The 21,710-nt window shown below is 45.6% G+C and overlaps 1 protein-coding gene and 1 non-coding gene across 2 annotated transcripts; one reads left to right on the top strand and one right to left on the bottom strand.

Annotated features, from left to right (window-relative positions):
• Positions 1-474: 474 nt before the first annotated feature.
• Positions 475-12,436, bottom strand: LOC129147599 (zinc finger protein 416-like). The gene is made up of 4 exons (XM_054710284.1): positions 12,219-12,436; positions 8,887-9,010; positions 5,046-5,162; positions 475-836 (listed from the first exon to the last, which is right to left on the bottom strand). Exons 1-4 carry the CDS (start codon positions 12,330-12,332, stop codon positions 817-819), a joined length of 375 nt encoding a protein of 124 aa, XP_054566259.1. The 5' UTR covers positions 12,333-12,436; the 3' UTR covers positions 475-816.
• Positions 12,437-14,806: 2,370 nt separating this feature from the next.
• Positions 14,807-14,936, top strand: LOC114229380 (small nucleolar RNA SNORA25). The gene has a single exon (XR_003615466.1). It is a non-coding gene; the product is annotated as a small nucleolar RNA SNORA25 (small nucleolar RNA).
• Positions 14,937-21,710: the final 6,774 nt, after the last annotated feature.

Raw genomic sequence — 21,710 nt, 5'->3', positions numbered from 1 at the left:
GGGCACGAGCCCCAGCGGCCCAGCACCTCACGCCCAGCACGGGAGGCCGCTGGTGCACGTGCTGCAGAAGTGCTGCCGTGAATGAGGCAGGCACAACGGGGCTTGGCCTGTGCGCACCCCGGGAAGGTGCTGAGGGGGACCTAGTAGTGGCCCCATCTGGATGGAAGTTCGGGGCTCAACTCCCTGTTAACCCATTACTGTGGTTTCTCATTGGGTCACCAGGAATATCACCGGTGCAGACACAAATTATGTCTCCGCTGTAGTTTTTGCTTCCCTGTTGAACTGAATAAAACCTGCTTTTTACAAAATAAACGAATTAATAAATTCATAAATTAATTTGTGGAAAACAATTGTGCTTCCAGTATTCAAAACCTATGGTTCCATATGGCAAAGAATTCATTGAACTTCAAACTAGATGCTACACAGGATCCCTTTAGCTGAAAATAATAAATTTATTTAAACAATTTGAAAAGATTCTGAGCTGACATTTTAATAAAAGAGATAAAGACAGTGTAAATAAATGCACGAGAAAACACCATAAAAATTTCTTAGCTAAATAGAATTAAAACCAAAGTGAGTTAACCCTTGATTCATTCCTGGGGCTACTATTTGGAAAGGTTAACCACTGCATGTGCTGGCAGGGTAGCAGAAAAACTGGAATTTTTACATACTGTGAGTTAGTGGGAAGGCAAAGAGGATGACTCTTCTGGGTCAGTTCCGCATATTTTAAATGTAAAACATCCACCTACATGGAAACAGTTTGAGTAGCAAAACGTACCTTTATATAGAGAACTGAAGGAAATATTCTCAGCAGATTTATCTATAATACCCCGAACCTGGAAAGAAGCAAAACCATAGACAGACCAATAGATAAAGTGGTATCTACAGAACACAGTACTACTAGGCAATGAAAACTCTACCCTCATGAACATTACTGTTGGATCACAAAATAACTGTGTAGCAGGGAGGAAACCAGTATTTGTTAAAGACTATACACCTTCTAGTGCTTATGAAATTATGAAAAATATGAACTATTCTATTGTAAAGGGAGGAAATCCATGCCTTCAGGGAGGGTCAAGAAAGGCAGAAAGTGAGAGTATAAAAGGGCAGTAGGAACATACAGGATGTGGCAAAAGTAGGTGTAGAGTTGTTGGTGTGGAAATTAATAATTAATAAATAGCCCTAACCAGTTTGGCTCAGTGGATAGAGCGTCGGCCTGCGGACGCAAGGGTCCCAGGTTCGATTCCGGTCAAGGGCATGTGCCTTGGTTGTGGGCACATCCCCAGTGGGGAGTGTGCAAGAGGCAGCTGATCGATGTTTCTCTCTCATCGATGTTTCTAACTCTCTATCCCTTTCCCTTCCTTTCTGTAAAAAATCAATAAAGTATGTATTTAAAAAAATAATAATAATAATTAATAAATAATACAGGAAGATCCTCCCCTGCCAGTGTGCCTCAGTTGGTTGGGCATCATCACTTGCCCTGTAAAGTCTCAGGTTCCATTGCTGCCTGGGTGCCCTGTAGGTGGCGTGCAGGAGGCAGCAGTTAGCTGCATGTTTTCCATATCGCCATTTCTCATTCTCGGTCTCCCTCCCTATCTTTCAAAAAAGTCAGTAAGTTATTAGAAAATACTTACATTGCCCTAACCCAGTGGTCGGCAAACTGCGGCGAGCTGCGGTTTGCCGCTCTGTTGACTGAGTTTGCCGACCACTGCCCTAACCTGTATGTGGGTGAGAGAGACGTTTATTTCACAAGTGATGGGTTTACAGCTTGATCCCTGTGTCCAAGCTCACAAAATAGTACACATGAGAAAAGTGCATGTTGTTACTTTTCAGTTATAAAGATACTGAAATAAAGCCTTAAAATACTTTCAAATAAAGACCTAGAGCAGGGGTCCTCAAACTTTTTAAACAGGGGGCCAGTTCACTGTCCCTCAGACCTTTGGAGGGCTGGACTATAGTTTAAAAAAACTATGAACAAATTCCTATGCACACTGCACATATCTTATTTTGAAGTAAAAAAACAAAACGGCAAAAACACCCGCGGGCCGTAGTTTGAGGACGCCTGACATAGAGATTCCTGTCTTGTTAGAAAATTAAAATGTCAACCCTATATGGGCTCTACCATCTCCTTCCTAATTTCCCGAGAGGACCAGCCTTGCCTCAGTGGCAACAAATATTGGCAAGCAGTGAAGACTACTGCCATCTGAACCAACAGGAATCACAAAGGTCACATCATGTTACTGATTACAGGCTTATCCTGCCTCTAGCTCTGAGGTCTTGCCTGCTGAGCAAACCCTGAGGTGAACACCCTAGATGGGCGAGGGGAATCCAAACAACCATTACATTATTTTTCCTGCCAATTATTTCAGCCACAGGAGACAGTGATGCAGGTCCTGAGACGTCTGTACACAGAGAGCACACAAGCCACAGCCCACGACCATTTGTGGATAACGCTGAGAAGAGGCACGTTTCATCTAATTTACTCGTCTTACTCACTTTGAACACAGTGTTTCTGTCCTATTTGTGGTTCAATCTAACTCTTCCTCTTACAACAAATGACACCAGCCTATGAAATTTTATACATTATGGCACATGGCTGCTTTACAGTATGTGGGTAAGAATTCCCCAAAACATTGCTGAGAATTATGTAATAAATGCTGAAAACAGAGAATACAATTCATATTGTTCACAGCAGCACAACAAAGGCCTCCTTTTCTGGGTGACCATGACATCACCAATAACAGAGGCACCAGCTGCAAATTAGAACCACAAAGTCATGAAGACTTTCTCTCAAGAGCCAATACTGGACAAAGAGCGCTGATCTGAAATCATGCTGTGATTTCCCAAGCACAAAAGGTTTGGGACCCCACCATATCTGTTCACCTGTCCATGCTGACAGAGCACTACTTTCAATCATCCCAGGGAATTAAAAGAACCAACAAAATTAAAGGTAGAAAAGAAAAAAACCCTTTACAAAAAGATCATAAACCAGAGCAGAGGACAGCAAGAGGTTTGCCAGCTGGTGAACTGGAGCCTGAAACACTTCATCATGGTATAATGTGAGACCCACATGTCCCTGAAAAAGGCAGCACTGCTTAGCTGAGGACGGAGGCTCTGGACGAAACCTGGGTCAGGTCAATTCTCTAATCAGAGAGTAAGGAATGAAGATCCTGCCAGGAGCTCAAAGAATTCATAAATTTCTCAAGCAGAAGAAGTAACACAGAATTCCTTCTCCGTGAGCACACAGGGGTGGTGACTGATGCACACTGTTCAGGTGAGCCAGGTGGTGGGGAGGTCATTTCAGGCACAAATCCTCGCAGTGACATCAATGAGGTGGAGTCCATGGAAGTTAGCAAGTGCAATGCAGCTCCTTCAAGCCTCACTTGTACCTCAAAGTTATGAGGAATTTCCCACAGAGTATGTTCAGATAAGAGGGGTTTACATTCAGGTAAATGGATTTAAGTCTCCGTCAGTGTTGTAGTGTGAGAAAGATAAAACATCCCCTGCACAGTTAAGGTTTTTCTCCAGTGTGGACTCTCAGATGTCTAACAAGGCTAGGTTTGTAGCGAAAACATTTCCCACATTCACTACATTCATATGAGTTTTCTCTGGTATGAATTCTGTGATGTTGAATAAGGTTACAGTCTCATCTAAAGAATTCCCACAATCAATACACTCATACGACTTTTCTCCAGTATGATCTATGCGGTGCTGAATTAGGGTTTCCTTTAGTATAAATAACATCCCACAATCACTGCATTCAAAAGCTTTTCACCACTGTGAATTCTCTGTGTACAAAGGTGAGAGCTTGGCCTGAAGGACTTTCCACAATCACTACACTCATATTGGGTTTTCTCCAGTGTGAACGATGTGGTTTGAAATGAGGTCGGACATTGGTTCAAAGGACTTCCAACAATCAGTACACTCATAGGGCTTTTCTCTAGTGTGAGTTCTGTGGTGCTCCATGAGTGTAGGTCTATGTCTAAAGGACTTTCCACACTCACTACACTCATACGGCTTTTCTCCGGTGTGAACTCTGTAGTGACGAGAGAGGGTAGACTTTCGTCTAAAGAACTTTCCACAATCACTGCATTCAAAAGGTTTTTCACCAGTGTGAATTCTCTTGTGTTCAGAGAGGTCACTGCTTCTCCTGAAGGACTTCCCACAATTAGTACACTCATAGGGTTTTTCCCCAGTGTGAACTCTCTTGTGGTTAAGGAGTGTATTATTGCTCCTAAAAGATCTCCCACAATCAGTACACTCATAGGGTTTTTCTCCAGTGTGAACTCTCTTGTGGTTAAGGAGCTTACTATTTCTCCTAAAAGATTTCCCACAATCAGTACACTCATAGGGTTTTTCTCCAGTGTGAACACGTTGGTGTTCAATGAGCTGAGAGCTTTGCCTGAAGGACTTTCTGCAATCACTACACTCATATGGCTTTTCTCCAGTGTGAACTCTGAGGTGCAAACTGAGGTCAGACCTTTGTCCAAAGGACTTTCCACAATCAGTACACTCATAGGGCTTTTCTCCAGTGTGAATTCTTCCATGTCGAATGAGATGAAAGATTCGTTTAAAAACCTTCCCACAGTTGTCACACTCATATTTCACTTCTCCAGAGCTGGCACCCTGATGCTGAACAAATTTCCGGTTGTGGCTGCCTAATTTTTCATAGTTACAAGTCTGGTAAAGACTTTTTCCACTAAGATATTCCTGCGAAATCTCCCTGCCACTGTGTGGCTCCTCAGTGTTGAGAGGGGCCTGGTGCTGGAGAAGTTCTGAGATGGCTGGGAAGTCTTCCCCAACCTCCCTTCTGGTTGAAGGCAGCCCTGATAAGGAGAAGCTGCACCTGGTCACAAACGAGGCCCTGTCCACAGCTCCTTTCCAGGGCTTCTCTCCACTGGCTTCCCTGTGCTGCTGGTGAGGATTTGCACTGAAACAGAAGTCTCTCACACATGCGTCACTGAAGAAGTGTTTCTGCTCAAAGTCTGCCGCTGGCGACTCAGTCGGGTGCAGAATATCTTTGAACACAGAGACACACTGCTTACACAGATGGGTCCTCTGAGATGCTGGAGCTGTCTCACAAGCCCTGACCTGTGACTCCCCTTGTACAGATACGGTCTTCTCAGGACAGACCTCCTCCTCATCCGTTTTATGCCAACAACCTGAAATCAGAGAAATGAGGAGGAAATTAATGTTGACTGTGGTGACAGGGGAAGTCCCATTGCTAAAGTGTTTTGCACATAATACATGGGTTCTATGCAATTGTCTGAATATAAGAGATGTGTAAGAAGGATATAAGAAGATCCTAGAAAGTCTGAACCTCTGAAGGTCAAAAATAGAGAAGACCTCACCAGAAACATGACACACACATGACAAGGATCATAGAAGAGAAAATGCATCTCCAATTCAGTCTTCTACTAACAGTGCTCAGCAGGGCTGGTCTGCTGATGACAGGGGCAAGCTGTGAGGAAGGTTGGTTATGTCTTTTTTTTTTTTTTTAAATAAATCTTTATTGTTCAGATTATTACAATTGTTTCTCCTTTTTTCCCCCCATATCTCCCCATCACCCGGTTCCCTCCCCCCCATTGTCCTTATCCATGGGTGTATGATTTTTGTCCAGTCTCTTCCCATACCCCCCACACAGACACCCCTTTCCCCCTGAGAATTATCAGTCCACTCCCATTCTATGCCTCTGATTCTATTATGTTCACCAGTTTATTCTGTTCCTCAGATTTTTAATTCACTTGATTTTTAGAATCACTTGTTGATAGATATTTGTTGTTCATAATTTTTATCTTTACTTTTTTCTTCTTTTTCCTCTTTTTAAAGAATACCTTTCAGCATTTCATATAATACTGGTTTGGTGGTGATGAACTCCTTTAGCTTTTTCTTATCTGTGAAGCTCTTTATCTGCCCTTCAATTCTGAATGTCAGCTTGGCTGGGTAGAGTAGTCTTGGTTGTAGGTTCTTGCTATTCATCACTTTGAATATTTCTTGCCATTCCCGTCTGGCCTGCATAGTTTCTGTTGAGAAATCAGCTGACAGTCCTATGGGTGCTCCCTTGTAAGTAATTAACTGTTTTTCTCTTGCTGCTTGTAAGATTCTCTCTTTGTCTTTTGCCCTTGGCATTTTAATTATGATGTGTCTTGGTGTGGTCCTCTTTGGATTCCTCTTGTTTGGAGTTCTGTGCGCTTCCTGAACTTGTAAGTCCATTTCTTTCACCAGGTGGGGGAAGTTTTCTGTCATTATTTCTTCAAATAGGTTTTCAGTATCCTGCTCTCTCTCTTCTGGCACCCCAAAAATTCGGATATTGGTACGCTTAAAGCCATCCCGGAGGCTCCTTATGCTATCCTCACACTTTTGGATTCTTCTTTCTTTCCGCCTCTCTGGTTGGGTGTTTTTTTCTTCCTCATATTCCAGCTCTTTGGTTTGATTCTTCGGGTGCGGTGGTCTACTCTGTATATTCTTTATTTCAGACAGTGTATGCATAATTTCTGACTGGTCCTTTTCCATTTGTTTGGTATTCTCATTAAGGTCCTTGAAGGTCTCTTCAAGTTTCTCAGCGGTTTTTAGAAGATTCTTGAGTAACCTTATAAATATGGTTCTGAACACTATGTCGTCCATTAGTTTGCTTTCATCTATTTCTCCTACTCGTGACATACTTCGATGTCTCCACATTTTGGCTGCCTCCCTGTGTTGATGGCTTTGTGTGGTCAGTGACCTATAGGGGCCGGTAGCTCAGCTTCCCCAATCACCCTACGTGGTCGCTCTTGGTACTCCCCTTTGTGGGCTGAGTGAAAAGTCTTGGTGTAGTTAAAAGCCCTGATTGCTGTTGGTACACTGGGAGGAATTGACCTCCGGTCCAATTGGTTGTGAGGGCCTGCTGTGTATATAACGGAAGAATTGCTGTGCTGGAGACACAGTAGGGCTTTGGTGCTCACTGAGTCTGCCTCTTGAATGTGTCCCTTATGAGAATGGTTGAAATCTGGTGTCGTCCACACCGACAGAAAAGTCACTCTCACTCTCTGACCGGCTGAGAGTCTCTCCCGTAGGCGTCTGGTTCCCCCACGTGTCCCCAGAAACTGGAGTTCAGAGTGGTTGGGATTGTTGGTATCACTGGCGGGAATTGATCTCCAAGCCAGTTGGCTGTGAGGATCAGCAGTGTCTCGGCTGGGAGAGCTTCTGTGCTCAGCTGGGATGGGGCGGAGTCTCAGGGTGGCGCAGACAAGCTTTGTTTTCCCGTCTGCTCCGCCCTAAGAGGGCCCGTTTCTACGTGTCCGGATTAATGGCTGCGCGCCTCTGAGAGAAGGCAGCTTTCGAGCCTCTCCCGCTGCCTAACAGACCAGTTTCTCCCCAGCTGGGGCTTTGTTTTTCTCCCGAATGAGAAATCCAGTCACTGGGAGGGCTGTGCTCAGCTTGGATGGGGCGGAGTCTCAGGGTGGCGCAGACAAACTTGGTTTCTGTCCGCACCGCCCTAAGAGGGCCGGTTCCTCCGTGCCCGAATTAATGGCTGCGCACCTCTGAGATAAGGCCGCTCTCAAGCCTCGTCCGCTGCCAAACAGCCCAGTTTCTCCCCGACCACAGCTGGATTTCAGTGCAGTCGAGCGGCCCTGCTTTTCTCCCAAACGAGAAAGCTCGCCACGCAGCGTCTGCTGCCCTCCCTCGCCGCGCACTGCGAGCAAGCCTGCTGCGTATTCAGCCGCCCACCCTTTCCGCGCTCACGGATCTCCGCACCTCGGCAGCTCCTGAGGCTCAGCGTCCCCCCCTCTTTTTTTCTCTAGTTGTAGGTTTTCCACTCTACCAGCGTTCCGGTGGTTCTGGACGGTGTGCGCTCTGTTTTCCAGTTGTAGTTTCAAAATTGTAGTGGTAGGCAACAGTTAGGTGTTTACCTTATGCCGCCATCTTGGTTTCTCGGTTATGTCTTATTCCAAGTAAAATTCAATAAACAGAGTAGCAGGTGTTCCAGGACTACTTAAGTATGTATGTGCACCTCATAACACATGTGCAGGTCCATGTAGGAGAATACTGCACAGGGAACAGTGCAGAGGGACAGGTGATGCAAAAAGGTGACAAAGGTGAAGGTAATCAAACGCCAGGAAATCAGAGATGAAATGCAAGTCAGCAAAGTATTAAGTATGAGAAAAAGAAGGCAGAAATGGGGTGTAGCCAGTGGCACCTGCCCAGAAACACTGTTGGAAATTAGCTGGTTCCTGGTACCATGTGACCACCACCATTATGTCATACCTTCCCCCCAGTTGTCTCTCAGCATGGCCAGACCTCCTCTGAGACCATCTTGCATGTTCACTCTATGAGGAAACCAGGTTTTCCCTGAACCTGCTACTCTACTGATGCATGAACCCTAAATATTCCAAGTATTAATGAAAGACAACGGAGGGGAGCAGCCAGCTCTGGCCCAGAGCAATAGGGCCCACAATAGTCCTCAGCTAAGGTAATACTACAAACAACAACTGAAGAAGGGTCTTACAGCAATAGCCCATGGATCATGTAGGTGAAGAACATAACCTGGCACAGGCTGTCATAAAGCACCTTTCCCTACAGGAAGGGGGAAGAAGGGAATAAATGTGGATGGATATTGTCACCCTCCCAGGGAGAGATGAGTAAGATAGGACCCATTAAGCTGTTTGTAAGACTCCGGATTCCCAGGTACTCTCTGCCCTTTTGGAGGCAATGGGTGTCAGGGATGTTTGTGGAGTCCACTGGTCAGGGCTCTCCACACAACTCAGCAATGGCAGCCACAGCACATTTGCAAGACAGGGGCAGAAATTAGTAGAAGCCATGGTCTGGCTGTGGGAGAGAGAAAGCTGTTTTGAGAATACAGGAGAGAGGGCATCACCTCAGGACACTGGGACAATGTGAAGGTCTTACCTACAGATGAGACCAGTGCAAACACTTCCAGCATCACCTCGCAGTACAGAAGTCTCTGAGCCTCATCAAGGAGTCCCCACTCCTCCTGGGAGAAGGCGATGGCCACGTCCTCAAAGTTCATATCCTGTCGTAATGGGCACAGTTCAGTCCATGATCAGCTTTCCTCCTAGGCTTTACTTTCATCATACTTCCCACTCTCCATGTCCATCTGCTCCCTCCACTCCCCACATCACAGAATAGAGCAGGCCTTGCACCCACCAGTCACTCTCTCCTCATATTCCTACTGATACTGTGTCTTCTCACAGGAATAGAGCAAATGCCCAGATTGATTATACCTGACCTCAGGGCCTCACATTTAGAGTCAACACCATGGGTGTCACCAACATAGGGGACAGATAAATGTTGGCCATAAAGAGAGATGTGAGCGATTTGACACTGGTCTAGTGGGAAATATCCTTGTTGTCCAACACATTCTCCCTCCAAGACACCAAAAGCATGGCATCACTCGTCACCCTTTGATTCCAATCCCAGGGTGCTGAGGCCAACACTTTGCGCTGCCTGTTCCACATAATTCTTTATATCCCACTTCTCTCAGACAGCTTCAGTCCCAGAATCATAGGTTCAAAGATAAAACATATCTGCCATGTAGAGGAGGGGATGTTTTCTAATCACCTTCTTTTCAACATTCTAACTCACCTCCCCTGTAATGTATTTCTCTCTTACGCTTCTCCCCTCCCCAAGGCAGTAGAAATTTTCAAGCCCAGGGGACACTGATGTATGCTATCCCATTCCTATTGATCACTGTATCACCCCAACAACAACAGGCAGGTGTGCACATATATGACACCTAAATTCTGGACCTGGCATGTAGCACCACAACACCCGTCTTTTCAGGAGTTACCCTAAAATTCCCCATGTTGTATCATCCAGTTATCACCAGAAACGGACAAAACCTTCACTCCCTCTTTGTCAATATCAGGGATCTGTGGCCATGAATTCACACTCCCTCTCCAAGAGCACATCACTCCTTCTCCCACACCCTCCCTCACACCTGCACTCCCGCAGCCCCAGCTCCCATGGACATCTCCTTGGTCTTAGTCATTTCTCAGCATGTGTGTTCCAGAGAATGCATGGCAAGTTCAAACAGTATCACATACTAACCTGACTCTCATTGCCCACACCCAAGACACAGCCTTCAGTTCTGCTATGAAGGCCTCCATGCCAACTTGTTTTTCCTTCCACCTCACCTACTGAGAACCGCATCAGCTCAGTTACCCAGAGCCCACCTCTCCCGCTGCTGCACTTGATGTCCCTTCTCCACTCACAGCCCTCAGTCCTCAGCTCCCACTGCCTGTGGCCCTCTACCCCATGCCCAGTGAGTCTCCCAGATGCCCACTCAGGCCCATAAGCAAGTCAACCAAACTGGATGCAACACACCAGGCCACACAAAGGGTCACAAGAAATCCTGGTGAGTGTTTAGGAAGTAAATATGCACCCGCCACAGTCTCAACATTTTTTTTTATTTTTTTAATTTTTAAAAATATATTTTATTGATTTTTTACAGAGAGGAAGGAAGAGGGATAGAGAGCTAGAAACATAGATGAGAGAGAACCATCGACCAGCTGCCTCCCACACACCCCCAACTGGGGTCGTGCCCGCAACCAATGTACAGGCCCCTGACCGGAATTGAACCCGGGACCCTTCAGTCCGCAGACCGACGGTCTATCCACTGAGCCAAACCGATTTCGGCTAGTCTCAACTTTTTAAAATTACTCTTCCACCTCCAATGAAATAAAATAAAAAGGTCATCTACGACTCCTCCATGCTCCATAGTGTTTACTATTTTTTTAAGTAGTCTTCATCTTGAACTACTCCTCAGAGTTCCAGTCATGAACTAGTCTCTGAAATATCTCATACCCTAAAAGGAAAAAAGAAAATATTTTATATTCCTCATGGACATGACTTTTCCCACTATGAATTTCTCCATGTGAGTTGAGGGTGCTTTCATACCAGCAGGTGCTAAATCCAAAGCTTTGCATTATCTCTGATTCTTACCTCTCCCCCATCCTCAAAATTAGAAAATCCAGGTGGCCACACCTACATCACTGATCCCTAATGCAACTGCTTCTTCCACATCCACAACCACCACTGTGCTCCCGTCACCATCACACTCACCAAGGCCATCACAGCAGCTTCCATTGTAGTCTTCCTACCCCCGTCCTCACACCCGTACTGTGCATCATGCTGCAGTCACAGGAGTCTAATGAGACCTGGACACATCACCTGCTGTTCTGCTCCAATTACCCCAATGACCCCTCCACCAGCAGAACAGAAACCCAAGTTGTCACAAAGCTGCTCTGGACTTGACTCCTGTCCCACTGTTTCCAGTTGCTATTTTTAAACAATGGACACCTGCCGGGTCCTCAATCAGCTTAGTCTTCACTTCAAGCCTTTGCACATTCTGGAACCCATGCATGGAAGGGCCTGTCACCCACAATTCCACTGGATGCCAAAATCAGGTGCCACTCATATGACCCTTGACCTAGACCAGTGGTCCAAAAACTCATTAGTCAACAGAGCCAAATATCAACAGTTCAATGATTGAAATTTCTTTTGAGAGTCACATTTTTTAAACTTAAACTTCTTCTAACGTCACTTCTTCAAAATAGATTTGCCCGGGCCGTGGCATTTTGTGGAAGAGCCACACTCAAGGGGCCAAAGAGCTGCACGCACCTAGACTTAGGATTCGGGCTTGGTGTCCCTTCACGGTCCCCAGGCCCAAGGTCCCCCGAGAAGAGGGGCTGGACAGTCCCAGGACCCCACAACCTCAGAGGCCACGACAGTGTGAGGCCCTGACATCAGCCCCACAGACCAGCCCCCTGAGCGGCTCTGCACCCGCAGGAACCTGTGGGAACTGAAGGTCTGTGGAGGGCCCGGCACCCACCGCCAGGACCCAGGGGCGCAGGCTCGAGGTCACGTGACCAGGAGAGGCCTGCAGCCCTCAGGGGGTCCTCAGGGCGCACTCCTGCTGGGTGGCTGTGGTCACAGGGTCCCCCCTCCCTGCTGTCCTCTCCCCTGTGGTCGGCTCCTCCTCTGGGCAGTTGTGGGGACGTTAGAGCCGCATCTCAGGCCGCGTCCCTCTGTGTTCACAGCCCCCAGCCCGTCCCCTGAGGAGGAAGTGACCCTCCTCCCGGAGCCGCCGCTCCTCCTCTCTGTCGCCTTTAGACACACACAGGCCTGGCTCTCCCCCTCCCGGCTCAGCCCCCACGGCCTCCCCGGCGGCACCGCAGCCCGTCGCCCCCCCTCCCCCTGCGCCCCCCACGGGCACTCACTGCTCTGGGCGCTGCGGCCTGGGCTGCGGGGCTGAGCGGCGCCGGCCCCGAGGCGGGAGGGCCGATGGGGTGACGCTGAGGGAACTCTGTCCGCGGAGAGGAGGCGGGGGGCATGGGGACCCCAGTCCCGCCGGTTGGGGGTCAACCCGCCTCTGACAGCCCTGCCCGGCGGGACGCGGCCTCCCACGGCTCCTTCCGCCACCAGAGCGCTGACGCTGTGAGTCTGTGAACCAACAAAAGAGCAAAAAATGTCCGCAAAGAGGAGGACGCAGGAAGTCCCGCCCTAACCGGATGTGCAGGCACAAAAAAGCTCCGAACCCTGCTTGCTCTAGCGCAGTGCTTCCTGGGTAATGTAGTTTTTGCAACTCGCCAAAGGAAGGTTCATCCCAGCCATTGTCCTAGGTGAGAATTTGTGTTGAGGCCCCACAAGTGGTGCTGGAGGACCAGATGGGACTGGACACTCGCTTAACAGGTCCACACTGACAGATCTTTCAGGGGAGGCGGAAGGGAAGCCTGGAATGGATTCACCGAAGAATATACACTGAGTGGCCAGGTTTTTATGATCTCCGAACGCATAATAATCTGGCCACTTAGTATATAAGTATTTATATATTAGAGGCCCGATGCATCAATTCGTGCATGGGTGGGGTCTAGCAGCCTGTCCATGGGGAGGGGACGTGGGCGGTTGGCCAGCCTGCCTGCTGGTTGAACTACTGAATGAGGGGACAATTTGCATATTAGCCTTTTATTGCATAGGATATACACTTGAGTGACCAGATTATTATGTTTTCAGAGATCATTATAACCTGGCCACTCAGTGTATATACAGGGGGAAATGGGAGACATCTGTAATACTATCAATGACAAAAAATACATACACTTAAGAAAATTTTAATACTATAGCCCACCTGGTGTAGGTTAGTGGTTGAGCATCAACCTATGAACCAAAATCATGGTTCTATTCCTGGTCAGAGCACATATATGGGTTGCAGTCTCAATTCCCAGGGAGAGGGGAGGTACAGGAAGAGGCCTATCAGTGATTGTCTCTCAACATTGATATTTCTCTCTCTCTCTTCCTCTCCCTTCCTCCATGAAATCAATTAAAAATATTTTTGAATGTATGACTTAAAATCAATTGTACTTAAACTTTAAAAAGGCTTAAAATTTTACGCTTCCCAATAATTTTACTATGTTATTATGAAAGTTCTGGACCACATTTGTTGCAACTGTGTAAGAATGTTGGAAATAAAATACAATCAAGTGCTATTGAAATGTCTCATAATGTGCATATTCAATGCTATCACTATGGCAGTTTAAAACAAACCATGATGAGAGGTTGTATGTCAGGAAAATTGACAAATACTATAAACCTAGATGCCATTTAATGTATTAATAAATGCTTAGACTTATTTAAGAGTGGCTCTGAATGTTATCAATGCAGCTTAAATGTATAAATATATGGTATAAGTTGGCTTCAGTTGTACATAGCATTAAAACTGAGTAAAACATATGTAATACCTTAATCAATAAAATTATTAAAATAAATAATTTTAAAAACTGAGTAAAGCCCTGACGGGTTTGGCTTAGTGGATAGAGCATCGGCCTGCGGACTCAAGCGTCCCAGATTCAATTCTGGTCAAGGGCATGTACCTTGGTTGTGGGCACATCCCCAGTAGGGGGTGTGCAGGAGGCAGCTAATCGATGTTGTTTCTCTCTCATCGATGTTTCTAACTCTCTCTCCCTCTCCCTTCCTCTCTGTAAAAGAATCAATAAAAAATATTTTTTAAAGAACTGAGTAAAGCAATTTTTCTTCTAGGATTCAAACCTGTGGCTCCATATGGCAAAGGAGTCACTTGAGTCACTGAGGAATGAGGGAAATTCAAGCATATGTCTTAGATGCTGCACAGTCCTCCTTCATTTAAAATAATAAATTTATTTAGACAATTTGAAAAAGATTATCATCAGATATTTTTTTAAAATATATGTATTTTATTGATTTTTTACACAGAGGGAGAAGGCCAGAGTTAGAAACATCAATGAGAGAGGAACATCGATCAACTCCATCCTGCACACACCCTACTGGAGTTGTGCCCGCAACCAAGGTACATCCCCTTGACTGGAATTGAACCTGGGACCCTTCAGTCCCCAGGCTGACACTCTATCCACTTAGCCAAAACAGTTAGGTCTCTCAGCAGACATTTCAACAAAACAGATAAATACTGTGCAAATAAATGAAAAAATCGTCACCATAAAAAATTCTTAGGTAGATGGAATTAAAATGAAAGCGAATTAACATTATATGCATTTCCAGGATAACCATTTCAAAAGGTTAACTACTGTATGTCCTTGCAGGGTAGCAGAAAAATTCAAATTTTTATTTACTGTTGGTTAAGGGGAAGGCAGAAGGAATGACCATATTGGCTCAGTTTCACATATCTTAAATATAAAACATTCACCTATACAACAGTTCGATAAGTAAAACATATGTCAATATAGAGAACAGAATGCATATATTCCCAGATTTATTTATAATACCCCAAAACCTAAAAATAGCAAAAGACAAATACAGATCAACAAAGAGATTATTTGAGTCATTTCAAAGAGAGCTTATGGGACTAAAACCAGGAGCTCTTAATGCTGTGACCTAAAATTGAATGTCTTCATAGGATGTAATTGACACTCTCAATAGTGTCTATTTTGTAGTGAAGAGATATATGATTTAAAAAAGAAAAGATTATTCACCGTACAAGTACTACTCAGAAAAATGTCAATTATTTTTGCACATAAGCATATGAGTTGAACCTCATGATGACTGTGTACATGAAGGAAACCACTATTTGTTACAGAGTACACACCAAGTATTGCCAATAAAAGTATGAACAATATGAACTATTCTATTGTAAAAAAGGAAAATCCATGACTATATGGAGGGCAGAGAAAGGCAGAGAGATTTTAACAGGGTATTAGGAAAATAAAGGATGTGGCAAAAAGCAGGTTTAGAGTTGCTGGTATGGAAGATAATACAATAATTAATGATAATAATACAGGAATAAGCTCTGCCAGGGACAGTTATCTGAGCTGCTTGGGTGTCACTGAAAGGTCTCTCGTTTGAATCCAGGTCAGTGCACATCTCCAAATGGAACCCCAATATGGGTATGCAGGAGGCAGCAGATCTATGTTTAGCTCTCTTACCCTCTCTTCGTCTCTCTCCCCGCAAAAGGAATAAAATTATTTTCTAAAATATTTTTTAAAAGAATAATCTCTGTGTTTTCTGAACTTACAAGTGTAAGCCTATAGTAGCCCCACCCTGTGTATGAGTTACAGGTGGTTGATGTCACATGTGACAGTTTCACAGCTTTATCTCTAGGTCAGGGCTCACCAAATAGCACACAGGAGAAAGGTGCGCTCTGTTGGATGTCAGTTCTGATTTTCAGGGAGGACCAGCCTTGCTTCAGTGGCAGCAAATATTGAGAAGCAGTGAAGACTATTGGAGCTGGAACTAACAGGAATGCTGACTGGCTACAACAGACACATCCTGGGACTGATTACAGCATTATCCTCCCTCTAGCTTTGAGATCTTGCCTGTTCAGCTAAAACCTTGAGCAGAACACCCTAGAGGGGCTAGGGGAATAAAAAAACAACAACAACACAAAAACAGTACATTATTTTGTCTGCCAGTGACTCCAGCTACAGGAAATAGTGATGCAGGTCCACAGAAAGTTCTCACAGATCATACAAGCCACAGGCCCTGGGATAATGTGGACTTATGTCCAGAAGAGGCACTTTTTATCCAGTTTAACTGCAGTGTCTGCCATGACTATGAAAACAGTGTTTATGTTCCAAACTAAAGCCACCTCAGAGTCTTACAACAAATGATTCCAGCCTATGAAATCTGATACATCATGACACATGGCCTCTTCAGAGTGCATGGAGTGTAGATCCACAAAACATTGTTGACACTTATGTAATACATACTGTGAACAGAGAATATAATTCATATTGTTCACAGGAGCACAATAAAGGCTGCCTGTTCAGGGAGACCATTGACCTCTACAATAAAAGAGGCACCAGACATTAGATACACAAAGTCACTCACACTTTCTCTCAAGGCCTCGGTCGGCAATACAAAATCAGCCAATATTGAACAGAGTTATTTTCTGCCATCAAGCTCTGCCTTCCAAAGCACAGTAAGTTTGAGATCACACCATACGGTTCACCTGTCCATGCTAACAGAACACAACTTTCCTTTCAATCATCCCACAGAGAATAGAACCAACAAAATTAAAGTACAAAAGAAAAATCTCCTTTTACATAAAGATCATTAATCAGAGCAGAGGACAGCAAGGGGTTTGCAGGCTGATGAACTGGAACCTGAAACACTTCATCACAGCATAATGTGAGACCCACAATGTCCCTGAGAGAGGTAGCACTTCCTGGTGGAGGAAGTGGGCTCTGGACAAAACCTGGATCAGGTCATTCTCTGGTCAGAAATAAAGGAAAGAGGATTCATCCAGGAGCTCAGAATATTCATAATCTTCTCATGCACAACCCCAGAGCATGCAGGGGTTGTGACCGATGCACACTCTTCAGGTGAGCCAGGTGGTGGGGTGAGCTTCCAAACAAATACTTGCAGTGACATCAATGAGGTTGTAGTCCTGAGTAGATTAGCAAGTGCGATGCCGTTTCTGAAAGTGTCACTTATACCTGAAACTTAGGAGGCATCTAGCAGAGTGTATGTTCTGATAAAGGGGTTTGCATTCAGGTAAATGGGGGTAAAGCTTCTCCTTTGGTGTTGTTATTCTGAGAAAGTAAAACATTCTCTGAACATTTAAAGCTCTTCTCTAATGTAAACTCTCTGATGCGCTGTGAGAGTGGAGATTTGCCCAGATGACTTCCGACAATCACTACCGTCTTACAGTCTTTCAGCAGTGTGAACTCTGAGGTGTTGAGTGAGGTTAGAGCTCTGACTGAAACACTTCCCACAATCACTACACTCATAAGGTTTCTCACCACTGTGAACTCTGAGGTGTTGAATGAGGCCAGACCTTTGACTGAAAGACTTCCCACATTCACTACACTCATAAGGTTTTTCACCAGTGTGAACTCTGAGGTGTAGAACAAGGCTAGTACTTTGACTGAAGCACTTCCCACATTCACTGCACTCATAAGGTTTTTCACCAGTGTGAACTCTGAGGTGTTGAATGAAGCTAGTGCTATGACTGAAGCACTTTCCACAATCACGACATTGATGCGGCTTTTCTCCAGTGTGAACTCTCTTGTGCATAACGAGGTGTGTAGTTTCCTTAAAAGATTTACCACATTCACTACACTTATATGGTTTTTCTCCAGTGTGAACTTTGTTGTGTTTAGTGAGGGAAGACCTACGATGGAAGGACTTCCCACATTCACTGCACTCATAAGGTTTTCCTTCAGTGTGAATTTTGCGGTGTCTACTGAAGTTAGAGTACTGCCTGAAGGACAGCCCACAATCACTGCATTTGTAAGGCTTTTCTCCAGTGTGAACTCTCTGGTGGGTATAGAGGGTAGAACTGCGGTTAAATGATTTTCCACATTCACTGCATTTGTAAGGCTTTTCTCCAGTGTGAACTCTCTTGTGGATAAAGAGGTAATAATTGCACGTAAACGATTTTCCACATTCATTGCATTTGTAAGGCTTTTCTTTAGTGTGAACTCTGTGGTGTTTAGTGAGGTAACATTTTTTAATGAATGCCTTCCCACATTCACTACACTCATACGATTTTATTCCAGAGCAGACGCCCTGATGTTGAACAAGGTTCTGGTTGTGTGTGGCAGCTTTTTCACATTCATCCCATTGGTGATGCCTTTTTGTATTGAGAAATTCCTCTGAAATCTCACTACGACGGTGTGGCTTCTCCGTGTTGAGAGGGGCCTGGTGCTGGAGAAGCTCTGAGATGGCTGGGAAGTCTCCCCCAACCTCCCTACTGGTTGAAGGCAGTCCTGATAAGAAGAAGTTCAAGTTGGTCACAAACGAGGCCCTGTCCACAGCTCCTTTCCAGGGCTTCTCTCCACTGGCTTCCCTCTGTTGATGAGGAGGGTTTGCACTGAAACAGAAGTCTCTCACACATGCGTCACTGAAGAAGGCTTTCTGCTCAAAGTCTGCTGCTTGTGACTCAGTCAGGTGCAGAATACCTTTAAACACAGAGACACACCTCCCGCAGAGATGGGTCCTCTGGGTTGCTGGAGCTTTCTTAGAAGCACTGACCTGTGACTCCCCTTGTACAGATACACTCTGCTCAGAACAGGCCTCCGCATCATCCGTTTTATGCCCACAACCTGAAAACAGAAAAATGGTGATGAAATGAATGTCAACTGTGGTGACAGGGAGGTCTTACTACTAAAGTGTGTCCCACATAACACGTTGGTTCCATGCAACTCTCTGAGGGTAACATCTGTAGGAAGGATTGATAAGATGCTGCTCTGAAGATCTGAGCCACTAAAGGTCACCATCCAGGGAAAATCTACAAAAAAATATGAAACAAACTTGGCAAGCACCACATGGAACAGAAGCTGGATCATCTGCTCATGGGTCTGCTAACAGTGTTCAACTGGGCTTGTCTGCGGGTGACATGGGCCAGCTGTGCAAACGGTTGGTTACATCTTATTCCACGTAAAATTCAAGAAATGAGAAGCTTGTGTCGAGGTCTAGTGAAGCATGTCTGTGCACCTCATAACACATGCAGGTCAATACTTGAGAATACTGCAGAGAGAGCAGTTCAGAGGAACAGATGATGGAAAAGGGCAAGACGGTGAAGGTAGCCAGAAACCAGGAAGGCACAGACTAAAAGGTAAGTCAGGGAAGTGTCAAGCATGGGAATGAAATGGTAGAAATGAGCTGCTGCCAGTGGCACCTCAACCTAAACTTGTTGGACATGAGCACGTTCCTGGTATGATCTAAACACCACCCTTATGTCATAGTTCCTGCAAATTGGAACTCAGGAGGGCCAGGCAACACTTTAGATCATGTTGTATGTTCAACCTGTGAAAATAACAGGGCTCTCCTTGTACCTTCTACTGTACAAGCACATAGAACACCAATATTCTGAGTTTTATTGACAGAGGTGAGTAGCCAGCACTGACCAGAGCAAGACAGCATGCAGTAGTATTCAGGGACAGAATATTACAAACAATAGAAGGAGGTCTTTCAAGAACCGCCCATGGTTCATGCAAGTAAAGACCATCACCTGGCACAGGCAGTCACAAAGAGTCTTTAGCTGGAGGAATGGTGCAGAAGTGGAAGCCATGGATGTGGACACAGTCACCCTTCCAGATTGAGAAAGTGCAAGTGTGGGCCCAGTAAGCTGTTTGCAACTATACTGACCCCCAGACACTCCCTGCCCCATGTGAGGCAATGGGTGTGAGGGATATTCATGGAGACCTTTGCTCTGGGCTCCCCACACACTCAGCACTCTCATCCACAGCACATTTGACAGGATAATGGGATAAAGTAGAAGAGCCCAAGGTCTGGCTGTGGGAGAGAAAGCTGTTTTTTAATAAAGGAAGAGAGGACATCACCTCAGGACACCGGGACAATGTGAAGCTCTTACCTGCAGATGAGACCAGTGCAAACACTTCCAGCATCACCTCGCAGTACAGAAGTCTCTGAGCCTCATCAAGGAGCCCCCACTCCTCCTGGGAGAAGGCAATGGCCACGTCCTCAAAGTCCATATCCTGTCGTAATGGGGACAGTTCAGTCCTTGATTAGCTTCTCTCCTAGGCTTTTACTTTCGTCACAAACCCCAATACCCACATCCATCATGTCCCTCTACACCCCCAATCACAGAAGATGTTGGAGACGGGGTGTAAGCTGACACGGTCCTTGCACCCGAAGGGACTAGCAAGGCTCAAGCAAGGCTCAGTCCCCTAACCACACAGTTTTCCCAGGCTTGTTTGGATGGCAACTATCAGTAGAATGAGAGCAACCTTTGTAGAATGACAGCAACCTTTCATGGCTTACCAAGAAGTCTGTAACTATTTACTGAGATTTGCTGTACCGAGAATTTGCCCTTCTGCTCTATCTCTCCCTTAGAGATTAAGAGGAACAAAGAGTACATTTCTCTTGACAGACCTCCTATTCAAGTGTTTGTGTATAAAACACAGTACTCAATTAATAAACTCGCTGCAGTCAGTCAATGGCTCGCAACCCTCCCGATCCCGCTTTCCTGTCTTTCTTTCTTTTCTCAATTCCCACATCCCTACCTTAGCCCGGTTCAACCTTCAGGCTGGCCCTGGCAAGAAGATAGCAGACCTTGCATCCATCAGAGTCACTCTCTCCTTATATGACTACTGATACTGTGTCTTCCCACAGCAATAGAGCAAATGCCCAGATTGATTATACCTGACCTCAGGGCCTCACATTCAGGTTCAACGCTATAGAAGTCACCAACATAGGGGACAGATAAATGTTGGCCATAAAGAGAGATGTGAGCGATTTGACACTGGTCTAGTGGGGCACTATTCTTGTTGTCCAACACATTCTCCCTCTAAGACCCCAAAAGCATGGCATCACTCCTCACACTTTCCATTCCAATCCCAGGGTGCTGAGGTCAACACTTTGTGCTACCTGTTCCACATAATTCTTTGTATCCCACTTCTCTCATACAGCTTCATTCCCAGGGTCACAACTTCAAAGACAACGCATGTACGCCAGGAATCGGAGGGGATGTTTTGGAATAACCCTCTTTCAACATTCTAATTCACATCCTCTGTAATGTATTTCTCTCTTACCCTTCCCCCTTCCCCAAGTCAGTACAGATTTTCAAGCTCAGGTGACACTGATGTATGCTATCCCATTCCTATTGATCACTGCATTAGCCCAACAACAACAGGCAGGTGTGCACCTATATGACACCTAAATTCTGGACCTGGCATGTAGCGCCAAAACACCCGTCTTTTCAGGAATTATCCTAAAATTCCCTATGTTGTATCATCCAGTTATCACCAGAAATGGACTCAACCCCAGTCTCTCTATGTCAATATCGGGGATCTGTGGCCATGAATTCACACTCCCTCTCCAAGAGCACATCACTCCTCCGACACCTCCCTCACACCTGCATTCCCACAACCCCAGCTCCCATGGACATCTCCTTGGTCTTAGTCATTACTCAGCATGTGTGTTCCAGAGAATGCCTGGCAAGTTCAAACAGTATCAGGTACTGACCTGACGCTGATTGCCCACACCCAAGACACAGCCTTCACTTCTGCTATGAAGGCCTCCCTCCCAACTTCTTTTTTCCTTGCACCTCACCTACTGAGAACCGCATCAACTCAGTTACCCAGAGCCCACCTCTTCCACTGCTGCTCTTGATGTCCCTTCTCCACTCACAGCCCTCATTCCTCAGCTCCCACTGCCTATGGCCCTCTACCCCATGCCCAGTGAGTCTCACAGATGCCCACTCAGGCCCATAAGCAAATCAACCAAACTGGATGCAATACACCAGGCCAACAAAGGGT

This window comes from Eptesicus fuscus, chromosome 21, assembly GCF_027574615.1.
Source record: "Eptesicus fuscus isolate TK198812 chromosome 21, DD_ASM_mEF_20220401, whole genome shotgun sequence".
Lineage (NCBI taxonomy): Eukaryota > Metazoa > Chordata > Mammalia > Chiroptera > Vespertilionidae > Eptesicus > Eptesicus fuscus.
The sequence above is the reverse complement of the archived record's forward strand: the minus strand, read 5'-3'. Positions and strand labels throughout refer to the sequence as shown.